Source organism: Miscanthus floridulus, chromosome 6, assembly GCF_019320115.1.
Source record: "Miscanthus floridulus cultivar M001 chromosome 6, ASM1932011v1, whole genome shotgun sequence".
NCBI lineage: Eukaryota > Viridiplantae > Streptophyta > Magnoliopsida > Poales > Poaceae > Miscanthus > Miscanthus floridulus.
In genome coordinates, this window is record NC_089585.1 from 133,146,329 (window position 1) to 133,165,277 (window position 18,949).

Sequence of the window (18,949 nt, forward strand, 5' to 3'; positions counted from 1 at the left end):
TACCACTCGATGCAACCTCACGATGCAATCGCACTAGAATCGCTCACTCACACATTCGGATGATCACTATCAAGTATGTGTGAGATGGAGGGCTCCTAAGCACTCTCAAGCATGGACACAAAGTCCCCCAAGGTGCTCAACACCAGTCATGGCCGAAGGCCACTTCTATTTATAGCCCCAAGGGCTAAACTAGCCGTTACCCCTTCACTGGACAACTGTCGGGTCGACCGGACGCTCCGGTCGTGTTGACCGGACGCTGGACCTCAGCGTCCGGTCGCCCGATGATAGCCACGTGTCACCTGCGTTCAACGGTATTCTTCCGATCTCAACGGTCGTCTTCTGACCGGACGCAACAGCATCAACTGACCGGACGCTGGGCCTCAGCGTCCGGTCGTTTATAGTAAGGTACCGACCTTGACCGAACGCGTCCGGTCGCACGTGATCGAACGTAGCCCAGCGTCCGGTCACACTCTAGCTCCTACGTCACCATGCGTCAGCCTGATCGGACACGCCCTGCCAGCGTCCAGTCACTTCCAGTGCCAGCGTCCGATGCACCTAGTGACTGTGTAGGGCGCCGGTGGAGTTTCTTCACCAAGTTGATCCACATCAACTCCAACCCCATCTCCTTTGTAAATGTGCCAACACCACCAAGTGTACACCACCATGTGTATATGTGTTAGCTTTTCACAATCATTTTCCAAAGGATGTTAGCCACTCAACTTGCCACGCCACTTGATCCTAGCAACGATGCAAAGTTAGATCACTCGAGTGGCACTAGATGACCGATATGCAAACAAGTTTGCTCCTCTTGATAGTACGACCATCTATCCTAAACCCGGTCACAAACTTTTCTACACACCTATGACCGATGAAATGAAATACTCTAGGTTATACCTTTGCCTTGCGCATTTCATTCCATCTTCTCTAATGTTGATGCAACATATGCACCAACATGATCAACAATGATATGATCCACTTCATATCATCACATGATCGTATTGGTTCATCGATCTTGACTTTACTTGCTCTTCACCGCTGCCATCGTCCATCGGCGCCAAGTCTTGCTCAAGCTTCACCACCACGTGGTCCATCACTCCAAAGCCTTCGACTTGCCCTTCACGTTTGCAACCGGTCCATCAAGCCAAGTCTTGTCTTGATCTTCTCCACCTTGATCACATGACTCAATGTCATGTCTCATGTGCATTTAAGCTCCTTCATCATCACATGTGTGAGCTTTGCAACATCTCTAAGCTATTTTCACCTTCATGGCATATGTTGCTCACACACATGTACCTGTGGACTAATCACCTATGTATCTCACATAAACACAATTAGTCCACCTAAGTTGTCACTCAATTACCAAAACCAAATAAGGACCTTTCAATCTCCCCCTTTTTGGTAATTGATGACAACTCTACAAAGATATGGAAATTAAGCTCTTTTGAATTCATGTTGCTTGCCCAAGCAATTTTACTATGTGAAAATGATTTTGGACAAGTACCATAAACCCGAAATAGTAGTACTAGCTCCCCCTACATATGTGCTAGAATGTTTGATTTAAAGTTCGCACATATGCATAGATTAAAAATATGGGAGAGTAAATACTACAAAATGAGGATAAGGTGTATAGAATAAACCTTTGAAGCGTGTACCCATCGGAGTTGCATCTTTAAGTTCATCCTTAGCACCATGGTTAGCTAGGTATTACTTGGCAATAAAAACACTAGATATCTTGTGAGATCAACATTAAAAGCAAGGTACTAGCATTACTTGAAAAGCATACCAAGTGTCTAGCTATCATCCTATGCATGCTAGTTATCAAATCATCATTCAAGTTCTACAACTAGCATACACCACACAAGCATGCATATTTGAATTTGAAAACTTATGCAATGCAAGCAAACACATGAATATGCACATATCAAATGCAATCAATCAAAGTTCATGAGCTTGCTCCCCCTACTTGTGTGCTTCTCTTGTCTAAGAATTTTGATATATCTCTTTTCTTCAATGTTGCTCCCTCTTTGTCCATGTCTAACCTCTATTTCTTTTATATCTCATCTCTCCCATTGTACAATCTCTCCTCTATTCAATCAAGCTTTCATATCTTTGTACAATCTCTCCCCCTTTATCATCAATTTTCATAAAAGGTGTGCTTCGCATTGATGCAAAGGTATGCATTTGGGATAGATGGTTGAGGCTTGAATCTTGCATTTTTTATGGACATCACTTGATTGTTGGAATGACACCATTTGTAAATACCACGTGTAACTTGTACCACTTGTATCTTATGTAGGGCTTCTTGAGATACCACACATAAGATTTTTGATCTTGTGATCAATTTGTAGGACACCTCCCCCTATGTGATAGCATGGGTCATCCATTTGATACACTTGAGCTCTTGTAGGTGAGGGATATCACTTAAAGTTGAGGATCACATGTGGAACCATCGTCTTTCATAGTTGATACTATGTATAGATACCACTTGTAGGAAGTGAATACTATTTGAAAGAATCTTCTAGTATGAAACCACTTATTTGATTTATCAATAAAGACCATTTCTTAAACATTTTCTATCTTTATGAGTACTACTTATAGGATATCACTTGTGAGTTGATCTAGACATCACTTATGAAATCTTGATAAAATACTTGAGTCTAGATACCATTTAAAACAAACAAACTAGATATCTATTTGCATTATTGTCTTGTGCTTGTACTCTTATCACTATCATGAGCTTCTATGATTGACTTGAACTAAATTGATTTGCCTAAGCTTTCAAGTCCGGTTTGAACCAATGACAAGCTTCTTCACACCTCTTGCAAGGGTTATCTTGCCAATATTGTACTTATCACTTGTTAGCAATCCAAATTAAGTCAAGTACTTAGGTTCACTAGCTCATGAACAAATTCATGTACTAACCACTAGATCAAGTAATCATTCAAACAATAGTGGTAGGCTATGAATTTAAATATTTCATTTGTTATGCATGATCCTATGAAGCATGTACTATATGCACTAACTGCATACTAGTAAGGGATGAAATAATCATGCACATTACAATAATACATTTGCTATGTTGGAGTAGAGGATAGTCACATAGATTCCAATTCATTACTCCAATAGCAATGTGAAGTCCAATTATAAGCTTGGTGAAGACCAATAGATACCATGTTGAATTTCATTCTTCACCCATATGAAATAAATACCACTTATGATTAAGTGCACTTTCTTGTTGTGGTTGACTTGCTTTTTCTTTTGATCTTTGCTTGTATGAGAGCATCAATTTGAGAATACCACTTGAAATATCATGATTAGCTCTCTTTTGGGTGTTGCTTGCTTTTCTTGATCAACCATTTTGATTGCTTCAACTAAGCATCTCAAATGTTCCTCGGATCACCACTTCTATGTTAGCCTTCCAAGTACCACACTTGGTTTACCTACACATAGGCGACAAGCCCCTACACTAGGGAGAAGTGACCTCTCTCCAAGAATCATTCTTGATACTCACTTGAGATAACTTGATTGATTGATCCAAGTGATGGACTTGACTTGATGAGTAACCTTGATTCCTTCTTTAAGTCCTTTTCTTTCTTCCAAATGATTTTCAATAGTCACTTGAGCTTAAACTTAAACTTTATCATGAGTTTGATCTTGATCTTCCAATTTTAGTACCGAATGTGTACCAAGTACATTCCTCAATCAAATGGCATTGTACTCTTTGCTTTTCATGCTTCTAGATCATCTCAAAACCAAACTTAGGTACCTCAACCACTTATAAACATGTTTCCAACTTGAGGACCTTTCAATCAAAATGACTCTAGATCAATCCGACATTTGTCACTTTTTCTAACAGATTTTGTACCCTTCAAAGAAATAAGCATATCTCCCAAAGTACAAATTCAAATACAACTAAATTTGGTGGAGATGTTCTTTACTAAGTTATATAGCAGCTGTAAAAATTTGAGCTTCATTTGACTTCTAGATTGCTGCCATATATCGATTCTTCCACCACTGCTACATGCTGAAAACAGCTGCACTATAGCTGACAAGATCCACTCCAAAACTGAAGCACTTCTTATCCAATTCTCATGAAAATTTTACAGCATCTTATACCATAAGTCTAGAGCATGTACACCAATTCTCATGCCAATCCAATAAGTTTTGATTTCTCAAACATGGCTAAGTTCACAGCTAGCTCAGATTTTGCAATATAGGATATATTTCAACAATTGAGCTATACTTCATCAAATATGAATCAAACTTGATAGTAACTTGAATACTTTCATAAGACATATATCCATTCAAACCACTTACTAAATGTCATCTTATGAACTTATCCAATACAAATCAATCCAAACTTGACTACTAATCAATTATCCATTCAATTATTTCATAGCAAACAACATTATATATTTATCTAATTCAATCAATTCACGTGCACCCAAGTAAAATAATCAACAAAAAATATATCTTGATCAGGTCGTAATCATCCTCGGTCCTCATCATAGTACAGATCCACGAAACCACAGCTCGCTGCGCCACTCCCTAATTAAGGCCCCACTAATGCCACCTCCGCTCTGCCAACCTTGACATCATACGCTCACCTACACGTGGGACCCGACTACGGAGGTCCCACGCGTCATGGGGGTCTGGGTTGTTTACGAGGAGTGGCTGATCCCCGCCGCAGGAGGTGTCAGTGCTGTCAGCAGCTTTAATATGAACCCGGCCTCAGTCCCGATGGAGAAGAAACGAAACAGAACGGCCAGTGGAAGCCGCCGTGCCGAGGCGGACGGACACGGTCGGAGTGAGGCCACCCGCACCAACTCCACCGCGGAGGAATGCGGCGACGACCAGCGCTGCCGCCGCTGTAACGGTAGCTAGTTAGCCGCTCGGCTCGGAGGGAGGAGGCTAATGGGGGTGTGGAGGGAGGGCGCGGGGTGGTGCTTCTGCTCCGGCGGGGCCGGCGACGACGGGGGCCGGTCGGTGCGGGTCAAGGCGGCGATCTTCTCCGCCAGGGCCTCCGCGCTGGCGGCGGTCCGTGCGCAGGGGCATCACGGCAGCGGGCTCCTGATCCACCGGAACCTGCTGCTCACCACGCACGGCAACCTGCCCTCCGCGGCCGCCGCCGAGGACGCCGACGCGCTGCTCGGGCACGGCCGCCTCGTCGCGCGGCTCGAACCGCACAGGTAACTTAACAACACCAATGCTCATTCCTGCTCCCGTCCGGATCACGGCGCTCTTTTTTCCCCTGTTCCTGCTTGCGCGTTCGTGGGAGCGTGGGGGGCTCTGGCTATGGGGTTTTTACAGTGATTGCAGTGTGATTAGCCTGAGATCTGCCTGCGGCCGAGCAGGCATGACCGGTCGCTGCCGAGCGGGGCCCCACGCGGTGGCATTCCGCATTCGTCGGATTTGTCGGTGGTGGTGGGCGAGCTGTTGCTGGGGCTCATGATGTGCCGTAATGTCGCTGATTAGGAAAGGGAATGGCTTCTCAATTGTGGGGTTTCTGTTGGGTAGTTAGCAGTAGCAATAGTTGATGCAATGATGGTGGCATGAGTTACAATACAACCCAAGCGGGTGCTCACAAGCTGGGCACTGTAAATGGTGCCTTTTGGTTGTGTGAATCGGCGTTGGTAGTTTGGAGAAGGTTGCGTACATCTTTCTTGTTTTTTTCCTGAATGCAGTACTGGTCTAAAGTTTTTTTCCCCCCTTGCAAAGGCTTTTATGAGTTATGACACCCACAGGCAATAAGTGGTTCATGATGAAAAAAGTAGTAGCAATCCTGGGTAAAAGTTCAAAGTGCCCTGATTTTCCCATTTTATGTCATCTCAGATGAACTTTGCTGCTCAGTCAGAAAATTATCTGAAAAGTAGTAGCACATTATGATTGCTATTTATATTATACTATTATTGTTTTTGTTTTTTACTTCGATGAATTCTTCAGCCTTCTTGATATTTGGTGATTCTGAGTCCAGTGTTACGGTCTCTCTGAAATGATTGTTTTATGTGCAGATTTTTCATCACCAGCTCGATTCTTGATCTTACAATAGTTGGTCTTGATTATACAGAGGGTGACTCGACCCAACAGGGTCAGCAACCTCACTATTTGAAAACAAGCTGCAAACCAAGCCTAGATCATGGAAGTGCTGTGTACCTGCTCGGACATACAGGGAAAAAAGAACTGGTGATTGGTGAGGGGAAGGTAGTTATTGGCACAGACAACCTCATAAAATTCTCAGCCGATGGGGTAACATGGTGCCCTGGGTCTGCTGGTTTTGATGCCCAAGGGAACCTAGCTTTCATGATCTGTGACCCAATGAAGCTGGCCTCTTCTCCCACTGCAAGATCGTCCTCGGCATCCTCATCCTCATCACATTCATGCAAGAAGGATCACCCAATGCAATTTGGGATTCCCATATCTGTAGTTTGCGATTGGTTGTATCAATACTGGCAGGGCAGCTTGGACGAGGTTAGCAAGCCAAAGTTACCCCTTGTTCGGCTGATGTCCAGCAGCACTTCGTCCACTCGTCGTCATGTGTTCAAGCCTGACGATGATAATGATGATGCATCCGTTTGTTCAAAGCCTAAACATCAGCAGGCATCAGGAAGCACAGCCACTGCAAGGATTTCACATGAAGCAAATCCTATAGTTGATCTGCGCACAAGCAGTGAGCAGGGTATTGCGACTCCAGAAATATATGAATCACCAAGGCGAAGTTCTTGTCAGGATCAGAAGAACGCTGCTGCACCAATTCAACTCTTGGACATCGACTTCCCACCCAGGGTTCCAAAGACTATCTTTCTACCACTGCCTCTGAAGCAAATGTTTTCTGATGAGAACAATGTTGAAACGTCCAAGCCAAAAAATAGGTCGAAAGACAATGGCTTCCCATCAGGGCTGATATGGCACCGTAATAGTGAGGCTGAGTGTAGGGACCCTCCAGTAGCTCTTTGGCATATGGATTGTAGCAGCGAGGGACAGTCGAGCTCGTCACCTGCTGAGATACTGGAGTATGGAGGTCAAGACCAGTACAGCAGCGAGGAGGAAACAATGTACTCAGCTGAAACTATGGAAAGCAGGAACATTCCAAGCCCCAGGGAGAAACATGTGGGGAGGAGCCAGAGTTGTGTCACCTACAGCAGGTGGATCTCTCCAAGGACCTCATCAATGCAGAATGGAACCTTGCGAAAGCAGCATACACTGATCCCTGTGCGGAAGACACACTCTCAGAACACGGCTCTGCCGCAGAGGAGTCATGACTACTTAAGCCCAACAGTCTCCTCAGCCATGAAGAAGAGGAACTCCATGGAACAGCAGCAGCCCACAAAGCCTCGAAGGAGCACTGTCCAGTCTTCTCCAAAATGGATGTTTTGATGGTTCTATCTGTATCTAGTTTTGTGGTGGAAACAATGGAGAAAGCAAATGCCTACTCGGTGAAAACCTACTGCTCCTATGTTTCCTACTCAAAACTTACCTGTAAGTCGATGCTCTCTTCCCTCAGTACTCTACTTCTCTCTCTGGGATCCTGTGTGCAGAATGGCATGGATAAATAAAGAGAAACAAAAAGGAAAAGAAAAGCAAAAATCATCACAAAAGGTTACAAATGAAATGTGTTGAAGGCAGCATTTGTGAGCTGCGACAAGGCCTGTTATCCAATCTACACACCAAGATAACAGCCCTTGTCACAACAACAACAACAACAACAACAATATAGCCTTTCAGTCCCAAGCAAGTTGGGTAGGCTAAAAAGGGCGTACCCAATGAGCTCTCTGCACTGGGTACGTCCTTTTTAGCCTACCTCAACTTGCTTGGGACTGAAAGGCTATGTTGTTGTTGTTGTTGTTGTTGTGACAAGGGCTGTTATCTTGGTGTGTAGATTGGATAAGAACTGCTACAGACTCTAGTGTTCAGCTTACAATTTTCAACTAAACATTTTTAATATGTTTTTTTTGGTATTTTTCTATTCATCCATAGGCATGGTGACTGTAATCATTTTGTTTGCTACTGCGCTGCGGTCTTATGTACCATGTGTGCCATCCTGAATTAGACCAGGAAATAGGTTGAGAGTTGGCTACCAAGTGAGTTTTTTCTTTTTCACTTTACCACTTGAAGCAGATACTGCAACAGTGTTGGCTGCGTGTCAGACAATATAGCAATGTAAATAGCTTTATGCTTAATGATGTGGCAGAGTTCATTGTGGTCCTTTCCTGTAGTGTATGTAGTTCAGTACCTGAGGAAGGGCCAATTTGGTAATGCTCTAGCTCCTCTTATCTCAATATATAAGGCTCCAGCGATGGCTCTCTTGTGGAGCTAAAGCTGTTTTTTAGAAACGTTTGCGTCTTGAATGGCAGTTTTATTATAATTTGTGCCAAGTTTGTGACAAGCTGGGAGAAGCCACGTTTCCGTGGCTTTGCCGTCCAAAACGGCTCCGCCTACTCTGGGCTTCTTAACAAAGATCAACATTTCTTGTACACGTAGCATTTCGGTCATTTTGGCGGAAATTCATCAGTGTTCTCCCAAATTTTTCTGGTTGAAGAAATTTGGGATTCTGTCATGATCAGGCACCTGCACTGTACCATCGGTTTTGCAACGCCTCTGCTTTGAGTAGAGTAGTGACTAGTGGTCTATTGCATGATCTACAGGATTTGCGCAGCTGAAACTTTCCCTGCCAAATTCGGGGCTGAAATCCCAGTATGACGTCTCGATGTTTCAAGCGCTTTTTCTATAAAAATAAACTGGTTCCTTTAAAATTAGTGTACGATCCCTGTGAAAATTCTTGTGTCCCACTTTCCTGTTGCTTATATCTTTGCTATAAAAAAGTAAACTGATTACTAAAAATTTATGTACTATTCCTATAAAATTTCCGCACTCCATATTTGATGCCGAAAAAACTCAGAAAATAGGAAAGAAATCTCAGCATTTGGGCGGGCCGAAGAAGGCTTTTGGCGCAAACGAGGATATAACCTCCTCGCGGACTTGCGGTGGATCGAATCAGAGGCTTCGTTCATGAACCTGAACCATGTCCCTTGTCAGTTGTCGCTTTGTAGGCAGGCAGCCTGTATAAAGGCCATGTTTAGTTGGGCCGATTCGGCTGCGGCAGATTCACTGTAGCTACAGCGACGCTTTGTTTTTATTTGGTAATAATTGTCCGATCGTTGATTAATTAGGCTCAAAACGTTCGTCTCGCAAGGTACAACTAAACTGTGCAATTAGTTTTTGATTTCGTCAACATTTAGTACTTCATGCATGTACCGTAAGTTTGATATGATGGAGAATCTTTTTTTTATATAGTGTCAAAGTTGAGAATTTGGTGGAACTAAACACGGGCGAAGAACGAAAACACATCAAGCACGAGACATCCGGAGTCAAACCTGAGCAATGAATCCAACTACGCATGCATCGACACGGTCTCCTGTCGAGTGTCTGTCTCCAGGTTCTGTTGATTCTCCGTGCACATGGAGTCGATGCTACAGCCACTCTGTCCCACAGGGAACATAGCACGCTTAATCATTCTCCGCAGGTCGAAAGTACGGGCAGTTACGTAGGGCTACGGCTCCTCCAAAAAATAACTCTGCTCTGGATGTTAGGATGGAGTAGATTCTCTAATGGAGCTGGAGCTGTTTTGAGAAATTGTTTGGCTGATATGAATGGCTAAGATAGAGACAATGTCCAAAATACCCCTGGCTGAACAGTTCCTCGTGTCTGTTATATGCTTGCAGATGTATTTATATTTCGGTGTTTTCAAAATAAAAAAAAATACAAATTATTGACAAGCAATAAATAATTAGTGGTTTGTTTATATTGCAAAGTCATGGCCCAATTATTACAGGCATGTTAACAAAAGTACACATATGTACACCACAATTCTTTGGTACAACCAAACACATGCTCATGTAGATCTAGATACGTAGATTGCCCTTGCAAGATCATCTCGAAATTTATCCATGTTCCGGTCACTAGATTCTGAAGTTGATGTATCACCAATATTTCTAGTAGGAACATGCTTGCTATAGCGTGAAGGTATAGTGGGCACGTAATCAGGATTACGGTCGCATTTACTAAAATGTTTGTCTTGCGCATTGTTCTCACGAATGAAGCTATATAGACACATGGTTGCAGCAACAATCATCTTTTGCTTCTCTATTGGGTAACTCGGCATTTTGAGAAGGATTCTCCACTTCATTTTCCACACACCAAATGAGCGCTCCACCACATTTCGAATACTTAAATGCAAATTGTTAAACAATTCTTGCTCACCACTTGGAGCAGGACCCCTCCTCCATTCTGGCACATGATACCTTTGACCCTTATATGGTGCTAAGTATCCAGGTCTATTTGGGTATCCGGCATCAACATGATAATATTTCCCTGAGTACAAATGTGGAAATTTGAAGATATTACAAGGTGCATGTAAAATAATTTGAAAACAGTATGAAAAATAAGATCCATCCATGCATACCTTTGGGAGGGTGTGGAAATTTGTCATGATCATTCTTAAGTGCATGAAATAGCACATTAGTGTCATGCATCGACCCTGGCTACCCAATAGATGCATATGTGAACCGCATGTCAAAATCAACAATAGCAAGAACATTTTGTGTCGGTTTGCCACTTCGACCAATGTATCTAATATGGTCATTCGGAGGAGGTGTTGCTGAGATGTGAGTACCATCTAGTGCTCCAATGCAATCTTTAAAATGTGGCATCATCCTTCGATCATTACTGATCCTAGAGTGAGTGGTTGAGAAATTAGGATCGATCGGCCTGATGTAGTGCTCACACATGGACACCAAACAAACCAACACATCCTCAAATTTTCGACTAATTGTCTCTCCAGAATGCTTGAATATACCATGTAGAACACTATTGGACATACCATGCCCACAAACTACAAGAAACATAGCAAGTGATTCTATGGAATTCATGTGAAGAGATGATTGGAGACCATATGTACTCACTAACAAGTCATGCAGCTGATAGAACAATGTTGCACTCATTCTGAACATTTTTTTGCTGGCACCTGGAGTGTTCAGCATCTCCATAGTCCATGCAAATCCAGACTGTGCGGGAGTTCTAGCTTCATTTTTGTCAACATAAGTCATGTAGTACATGGAAGCAACAAGGGCGCTAGCAAATAGATTATTTTGATTGGAACGCAACAATACTATAGCTTTTGAAATCCACTCATAATCATCAGAACCACTGTCATCCATGTCAGAATCAGAAGAACCAGATCTGTACACACAAATAAAAAGGACACTAATGAATATAAGCCGAAACATGCACAAATAAAACATGGTCTTATTACTCAAATCATTACAATTGTACGAAACAAATAAAACATCGTAATTTAGTCTAAAATCTAAATAGAAGGATACATGGTCATGCAACATAAATGGAACGCTATGCTCTACTTGGGTACATCATTTCTAGTCATCCACTCATGTTTCCTCCTCAACCAATCAAACCTATCCTCGTGAGTCCGCAAAGTCATGAACATCTCTCTGAAAGGTCCTAATATGGCTAGAGGTGGGTGAATAGCCTATTTAAAAATCTACAAATCAACTAGAGCAATTTGATTAGTATGACAAATAGCGTAATGCAAACTTGCTCTAGCTCTACAAGGGTTGTAAGCCACCTATCCAACAATTCTAGTTGCAATGATTACTTAGGCACACAAACTTGCTATGTAACTACTCACTAAGAGCTCTCAATCTTGCTACTCTAAAGAGCTCAACTAGATGAATGTAAATAATAAAGCAAGCTCTCAATTCTAATTACACTAAAGAGCTTGTATCAACTAGTTTGCAAGAATGTAAAAAAGTGAGTAGGGTGATTATACCGCCGTGTAGGGGATGAACCAATCACAAGATGAATATATAGCCAATCACCAGGATAATGCCAAAGACAAGAGACAATCGATTTTCTCCCGAGGTTCACGTGCTTGCCAACACGCTACGTCCCCGTTGTGTCGACCAACACTTGGTGGTTCGGCGGCTAAGAGGTGTTTCACAAACCTCGTCCACACGATAGGACACCGCAAGAACCGATCCACAAGTGAGGTAACTCAATGACACAAGCAATTTACTAGAGTTACCTTTCGGCACTCCGCTGGGGAAGGTACAACTCCCCTTACAATCACTGGAGATGGCCACGAACAATCACCAACTCGTGCCAATCCTCCACCGCTGCTCCAACCGTCTAGGTGGTGGCAACCACCAAGAGAAACAAGCGAAATCCGCAGCGCAACACGAATACCAAGTGCCACTAGATGCAATCACTCAAGCAATGCACTTGCATTCTCTCCCAATCTCACAATGATGATGGATCAATGATGGAGATGAGTGGGAGGGCTTTGGCTAAGCTCACAAGGTTGCTATGTCAATGAAAATGTACAAGAGTTGTTGCTTGAGCCGGCCATGGGGCTTTAAATAGAAGCCCCCATCAAATAGAGCCGTTGGCTCAAAAAACGGGCTAACTGTGCGTCGACCGGATGCTCCGGTAACACTGCACCGGACGCAGCACCGGATGCTCCGGTCGTGAATACCGGACACGTCCGGTCGGCATACCGGACATGTCCGGTAGCTCCCAGACCGCCACGTGTCCTGTTCAAACCAGCCTAGCCGTTGCTGCTCATTTTGTCGATGACCGAATGCTCACACAGGACGCTAAAACACAAATGACCGGACGCTCAGCCGCTGCGTCCGATCGAGTCCAGTAAGCCTCCTTGCTCGACCGGATGCGTTCGGTGATACCGGACCGGACGCTGCCAGTGTCCGATCGGCTGTCCTCCGTATACTGATGTTTCTGATTCACACCGGACGCGTCCGGTGTGGCGACCGGACGCGTCCGGTCGCTGAGTCTGTCGCCAAAATACCGGACGTGTCCGGTCACCATACCGGACGCGTCCGGTCACTCTGTAACCAGCGCGACTAACTCCTCTTCGACTCTATCTTCTACACCCTTGCTCAAATGTGCCAACCACCAAGTGTATCACCTTGTGCACATGTGTTAGCATATTTTCACAAACATTTTCAAGGGTGTTAGTACTCCACTAGATCCTAAATGCATATGCAATGAATTAGAGCATCTAGTGGCACTTTGATAACCGCATTTCGATACGAGTTTCACTCCTCTTAATAGTATGACTATCTATCCTAAATGTGATCACACTCGCTAAGTGTCTTGATCACCGAAACAAAATGGCTCCTACAATTTTACCTTTGCCTTGAGCCTTTTGTTTTTCTCTTTCTTCTTTTCCAAGTTTAAGCATTTGATCATCACCATGCCATCACCATTGTCATGATCTTCGTCATTGCTTCATCACTTGGAGTAGTGCTACCTATCTCATAATCACTTTGATAAACTAGGTTAGCACTTAGGGTTTCATCAATTAACCAAAACCAAACTAGAGCTTTCAATCTCCCCCTTTTTGGTAATTGATGACAACCCTTTCACAAAGATATGAATTGAGATTCAATTGAATTCACGTTGCTTGCCCAAGCATATCTCCATGTGTAAAAGAATATGGACAAGTTTCATGAACTCCAAATGGTAGTAAATTGCTCCCCCTACATATGTGCTAAGAGTTTGGATTGTAGCTTGCACATATGCTTAGATAGAAAATATAGGAGTCAATTTCTACCAAATGATGCTAAGGTATAAGAGATGGACCTTTGAAGCATGATACCAATCGGAGTGCACCAATATACCATCCTTAGCATCATTAGTGACTAGACATACACAAAAACTAGAATACCCCATGAGATCAAAATTACATGCAAGGGTCTAGTTTCCATAGAATGAACATAAGTCTAGTTACTTTAGCCTAAGCATGCTAGTTTTTTATTTCATCATTTAAACCTATAACTAGCATACACCACACAAGCATGCATATTGAAATTAAGAACTTATACCATGCAAGCAAATGTATGAAATGTTCATTCAAATGCATCATACAAGTTTATGAGCTTGCTCCCCCTACTTGTGTGCTCAAAATTTTAATTGATCCCTTTCCTTTATCAGATCTCTCCCCTATCACTCATATCTTTGTTTCTCTCCCCCTTTGTCAACAATTAGCATAAAAGGTGAGCTCAAATTATAGATAGGTTGGAGTGAAACCATGTGAAATGAGGATCATTTTCCCAATTTGGTTCAATCTAGATTACTTGCAAAAGATATTTAACTCGGTTTGATCCAAGGACAAGCTTCTTCACACCTCCAAATAAGGGTTATCTTGTACCATGTTGAGTTAAACACTTATAGCTGATTTTCTAAATTAAACACTAGGTTTACAAGCCCACAAACATGTCATATGCTACTACTAGATCATTTCAAACATACAAGCAATAGTGGTACCATACAAGCATCAAATTCATTTGATTTTCATGAATGAGCCTAGGACATGATAGGAATGACTAGATGCACTAAACAAGTCCTTAGCAATGGATGAATGACATGTCAATCAACTTTACCTTGCTTGGCTCAAAGGAGAGGCATGTCATATAGTGGGGGTGCATCAACACATATTGAAGAAGTCAAGTATGTTCAATTCATTCCTTAGCTTGCAAAACCTCTTCTCATCAAGTGGCTTGGTGAGTATGTCAGCAAGTTGATCATCGGTGCCCACACTCTCTATGCAAATGTCCCCTTTTTGTTGGTGATCTCTTATAAAGTGATGACGGACATCTATATGCTTTATTCTTGAGTGTTGAACCGGGTTATTGGTGAGCTTCACGGCACTTTCATTGTCACATAGCAATGGCACTTGCTTGAACTTGATTCCAAAGTCACTCAAGGTAGCCTTCATCCAAAGTAATTGAGCACAACAACTACCGGCCAAAATGTACTCCGCTTCAGCGGTTGTAAGTGCTACTCTATTTTGCTTCTTTGATGACCAAGACACAAGTGATCTTCCCAATAGTTGACATATGCCCGATGTGCTCTTTCTCTCTACTTTGCATCCCGCATAATCGGAATCTGAATATCCAATCAACTCAAATCTTGCTCCTTTGGGATACCATAATCCAACATGTTGTGTATGCTTCAAGTACCTCAATATTCTCTTAGTTGCCTTCAAGTGACTTTCTCTTGGTGAGGCTTGAAATCTAGCACACATGCATACACTAAACATCACATCCGGCCTTGATGCGGTCACATAGAGTAGACTTCCAATCATAGACCGATACATCTTTTGATCCACCATGTTGCCACTAGCATCACTATCCAAGCTTCCACTTGTCCCCATTGGTGTACTAATAGCTTTACTCTCATCCATTTCAAACTTCTTGAGCATGTCCTTGATATACTTGCCTTGACTCACAAATGTGCCATTCTTCATTTGCTTAATTTGAAGACCAAGAAAGTAACTAAGCTCTCCAATCATAGACATCTCAAACTCACTTGCCATCATCTTGCCAAACTCCTCACAAAATTCTTGATTTGTTGATCCAAAGATGATATCATCAACATAGATTTGCATTATAAATAAGTCATTTCCAAGCTTCTTGGTGAAGAGAGTGGTGTCAACCTTTCCTATCTTGAATCCCTTAGAGAGTAGGAAACCCCTTAATCTCTCATACCATGCTCTAGGTGCTTGCTTCAATCCATACAAAGCCTTTCTCAACTTGTAGACATGGTTGGGTTTCTTCTCATCTTCAAAACCAGGAGGTTGCTCAACATACACAAGCTCATTGATGTACCCATTGAGAAATGCACTTTTCACATCCATTTGGTACAACTTGATGTTGTTGGCACAAGCATAAGCTAGCAAGATCCTAATTGCTTCCAATCTTGCAACCGGGGCATATGTTTCTCCAAAGTCAAGACCTTCAACTTGAGTGTAACCTTGAGCCACTAATCTTGCTTTGTTTCTTATTACTATCTCATTTTGATCTTGCTTGTTCCAAAAGACCCACTTAGTTCCAATCACATTATGATCCTTAGGCCTCCCAACTAAATCCCATACATGGTTTCTTGTGAAGTTGTTTAGCTCTTCATGCATAGCATTGATCCAATCAACATCCCTCAAAGCTTCATCTATCTTTTTAGGTTCAATGGATGACACAAATGAGAAATGCTCACAAAATGAAGCCAATCTTGATCTTGTTTGCACACCTCTTGAAATATCACCAATGATAGTGTCCAATGGATGATCTCTTGCAACATTAGTTGGTTAAAGCACTTGCACTTGATTGCTAGCATTTGATTGATCATTTGGTTGAGATGATGAACTAGCCATTTGTTGATCTTGCACATTGCCATTACTAGTGCTTGCTTGGATTTGATCATGAGAACCACTAGCTTGCACATTTGAGTTAGAGAGTACTTGATTCTTGTCATCTTCAACATCTATCACCTCTCTAGGCCTTATATCACTAATGTCCATGTTCTTCATTGCATTGACCAATTGAGTGCCTCTTACATCATCTAGATTCTCATCTTCCTCTTGGGAACCATTTGTTTCATCAAACTCCACATCATGAACCTCCTCAAGAGTACCACTAGCCAAATTCCAAACTCTATAAGCTTTGCTAGTAGTGGAGTAACCAAGCAAGAAACCTTCATCACATTTCTTTTTAAACTTGCTCAATCTAGTACCTTTCTTCAATATATAGCATTTACATCCAAAAACCCGAAAGTATGCTATGTTGGGCTTTCTCCCATTCAATAGCTCATAAGGTGTCTTCTCTATCATGGGATGACAATAAAGTCGGTTGCTATAATAGCAAGCCGTGTTGATTGCTTCGGCCCAAAATGAATGACTCACATTGTACTCACTCAACATTGATCTTGCCATATCAATCAAGGTTCTATTCTTTCTTTCAACTAGTCCATTTGATTGAGGAGTATACTTGGCCGAGAATTGATGTCTAATTCCAAATTCATCACACAACTCATCAATTCTAGTGTTCTTGAATTCACTACCATTGTCACTTCTAACTTTCTTGATGGTAGTTTCAAACTCATTGTGAATGCCCTTGACAAATGATTTAAATGTTGCAAACACATCACTCTTGTCACCAAGAAAGAAGACCCATGTATATCTAGTGAAATCATCCACAATCACAAAACCATATTTGTTTCCACCAATGCTAGTGTATATGGTTGGTCCAAACAAGTCCATATGCATCAACTCAAATGCCTTAGATGTGCTCATCATGCTCTTTTTAGGATGTGTGTTACCAACTTGTTTTCCGGCTTGACATGCACTACATAGCTTATCCTTCTCAAATGTGACATCTTTCAAGCCTCTAACTAAGTCATGCTTAATCAACTTGTTCAATTGTTTCATTCCGACATGACCAAGCCTTCTATGCCATAACTAACCCATGCTAGACTTAGTGATCAAACATGTTGACAATTGAGCTTCTCTAGCATTGAAATCAACTAAGTATAGATTCTCATATCTAAATCCTTTGAATATCAAGTTAGAGTCATCTACACTTATGATCTCTACATCATCCACACCAAATATGCACTTGAAACCAAGATCACACAATTGAGCTACAGACAATAGGTTGAAGTTCAAGCTCTCTACTAGTAGCACATTGGAAATGCTCAAATCATTGGATATTGCAATCTTACCAAGCCCTTTGACCTTGCCTTTGCCATTGTCACCAAATGTGATACTATCAATCCCATTGCTCTTGCTTTTATTGATTGAATTGAACATTCTTGGATCACCGGTCATGTGTTGTGTGCACCCACTATCAAGCACCCAATGCCTTCCTCCGACTTTATAATTTACCTATAAAAGAAGATTAATTCTTTTTAGGTACCCAAACTTACTTGGGTCCTTGTAGGTTAGTCACCAAGGTCTTTGGTACCCAAATGGCCTTCTTCTTTGGGCCCACAATTGGTGTACCAATGAACTTAGCCTTCACACCATTGGCACCCTTATAAAGCATGTAACAAGAATCAAATTTGATTGAGGATACATTAGGTAGCTTGTTCTTGTTAGTCTTGCAATTTTGCTCTATATGCCCAACTTGCTTGCATCTATTGCAAAACTGACCATTGCCCTTCACAAAGCTAGCTTTGGGAGTGACAAAGGCCGCCTTGCCTTTCTTGGGGGTATAGCCTAATCCCTCTTTGTTGAGAGAAAACCTTTGTCGATGTTTGACCACCGATAGCCTACCACGGGGGTCCCCGGGGCAGTATGTTCGGGCTTCAGCGTATGCGGAACTCGACGGTTAACACAAGAGACAGTCGATTTATCCTGGTTCGGGCCCTTGATCATTGATCGAGTAATAGCCCTACGTTCAGTCAGCGTTAGCCTTTGCGTTGGATTGGTTATAAAGTGTTGTGTTGTACAATCGTTGTTCTCTCCCTTCTCGATCCAAGGAGCCCTGCCCTCCTTTATATAGTCAGGAGGCCAGAGTCCTAGTTGGTTTACAATGAGAGTTCCTAGTAGGATTACAGAATAATACTACTACTAAGATTACAGGGGAAGAATCCTAGTTAGGCTAGTTCTTCTCCCTTCCTTGCGAGGTATCCCGTGGGTCCTGTACCGACAAGCCTCCGAGCACTTCATGGTTGAGTTCTAGAAGCCTTGTCTTATTCCTTCAAGTCTTGTCGAGCAGGAACAAGCGTCGTCCGAGTGCTTTCTTGAGCGAAACCGTGCAACGCTTCATGAGATCTTCGTGTGGTGTGTACCTTTTTGAAGAAAAAGGTACCCCCATTTGGATGTAGCCCCCGAACCTCTTGCTGTTTGGCACAAGGAGCTTGAGGCTCTTTCCTTGAAATCTCCCTGATTCTTTGTTGAAAGGCTCCCGAGCATATACCCGGTTTCTTTGTTGAAAAGAGCTCTGATTTAGCTATGTCCGGGTTCTTTTTATCGAAAAGAGCTCGGATATAGCTTTGTCCGGGTTCTTTTTATCTTGTGGCCTTGAAGTCGTCTGTCTTGAAGAAGTGTTCTGAGTGACGTGCGCTTTTTTGAAGGAAAAAG

General features: G+C 42.4%; 1 protein-coding gene and 1 pseudogene across 1 annotated transcript; one reads left to right on the forward strand and one right to left on the reverse strand.

Annotated features, from left to right (window-relative positions):
• Positions 1–4,769: 4,769 nt before the first annotated feature.
• On the forward strand, positions 4,770–7,727 carry LOC136459695 (uncharacterized). The gene is made up of 2 exons (XM_066459537.1): positions 4,770–5,189; positions 6,012–7,727. Exons 1-2 carry the CDS (start codon positions 4,915–4,917, stop codon positions 7,372–7,374), a joined length of 1,638 nt encoding a protein of 545 aa, XP_066315634.1. The 5' UTR covers positions 4,770–4,914; the 3' UTR covers positions 7,375–7,727.
• Positions 7,728–9,889: 2,162 nt separating this feature from the next.
• On the reverse strand, positions 9,890–11,006 carry LOC136461274 (protein ALP1-like; annotated as a pseudogene).
• Positions 11,007–18,949: the final 7,943 nt, after the last annotated feature.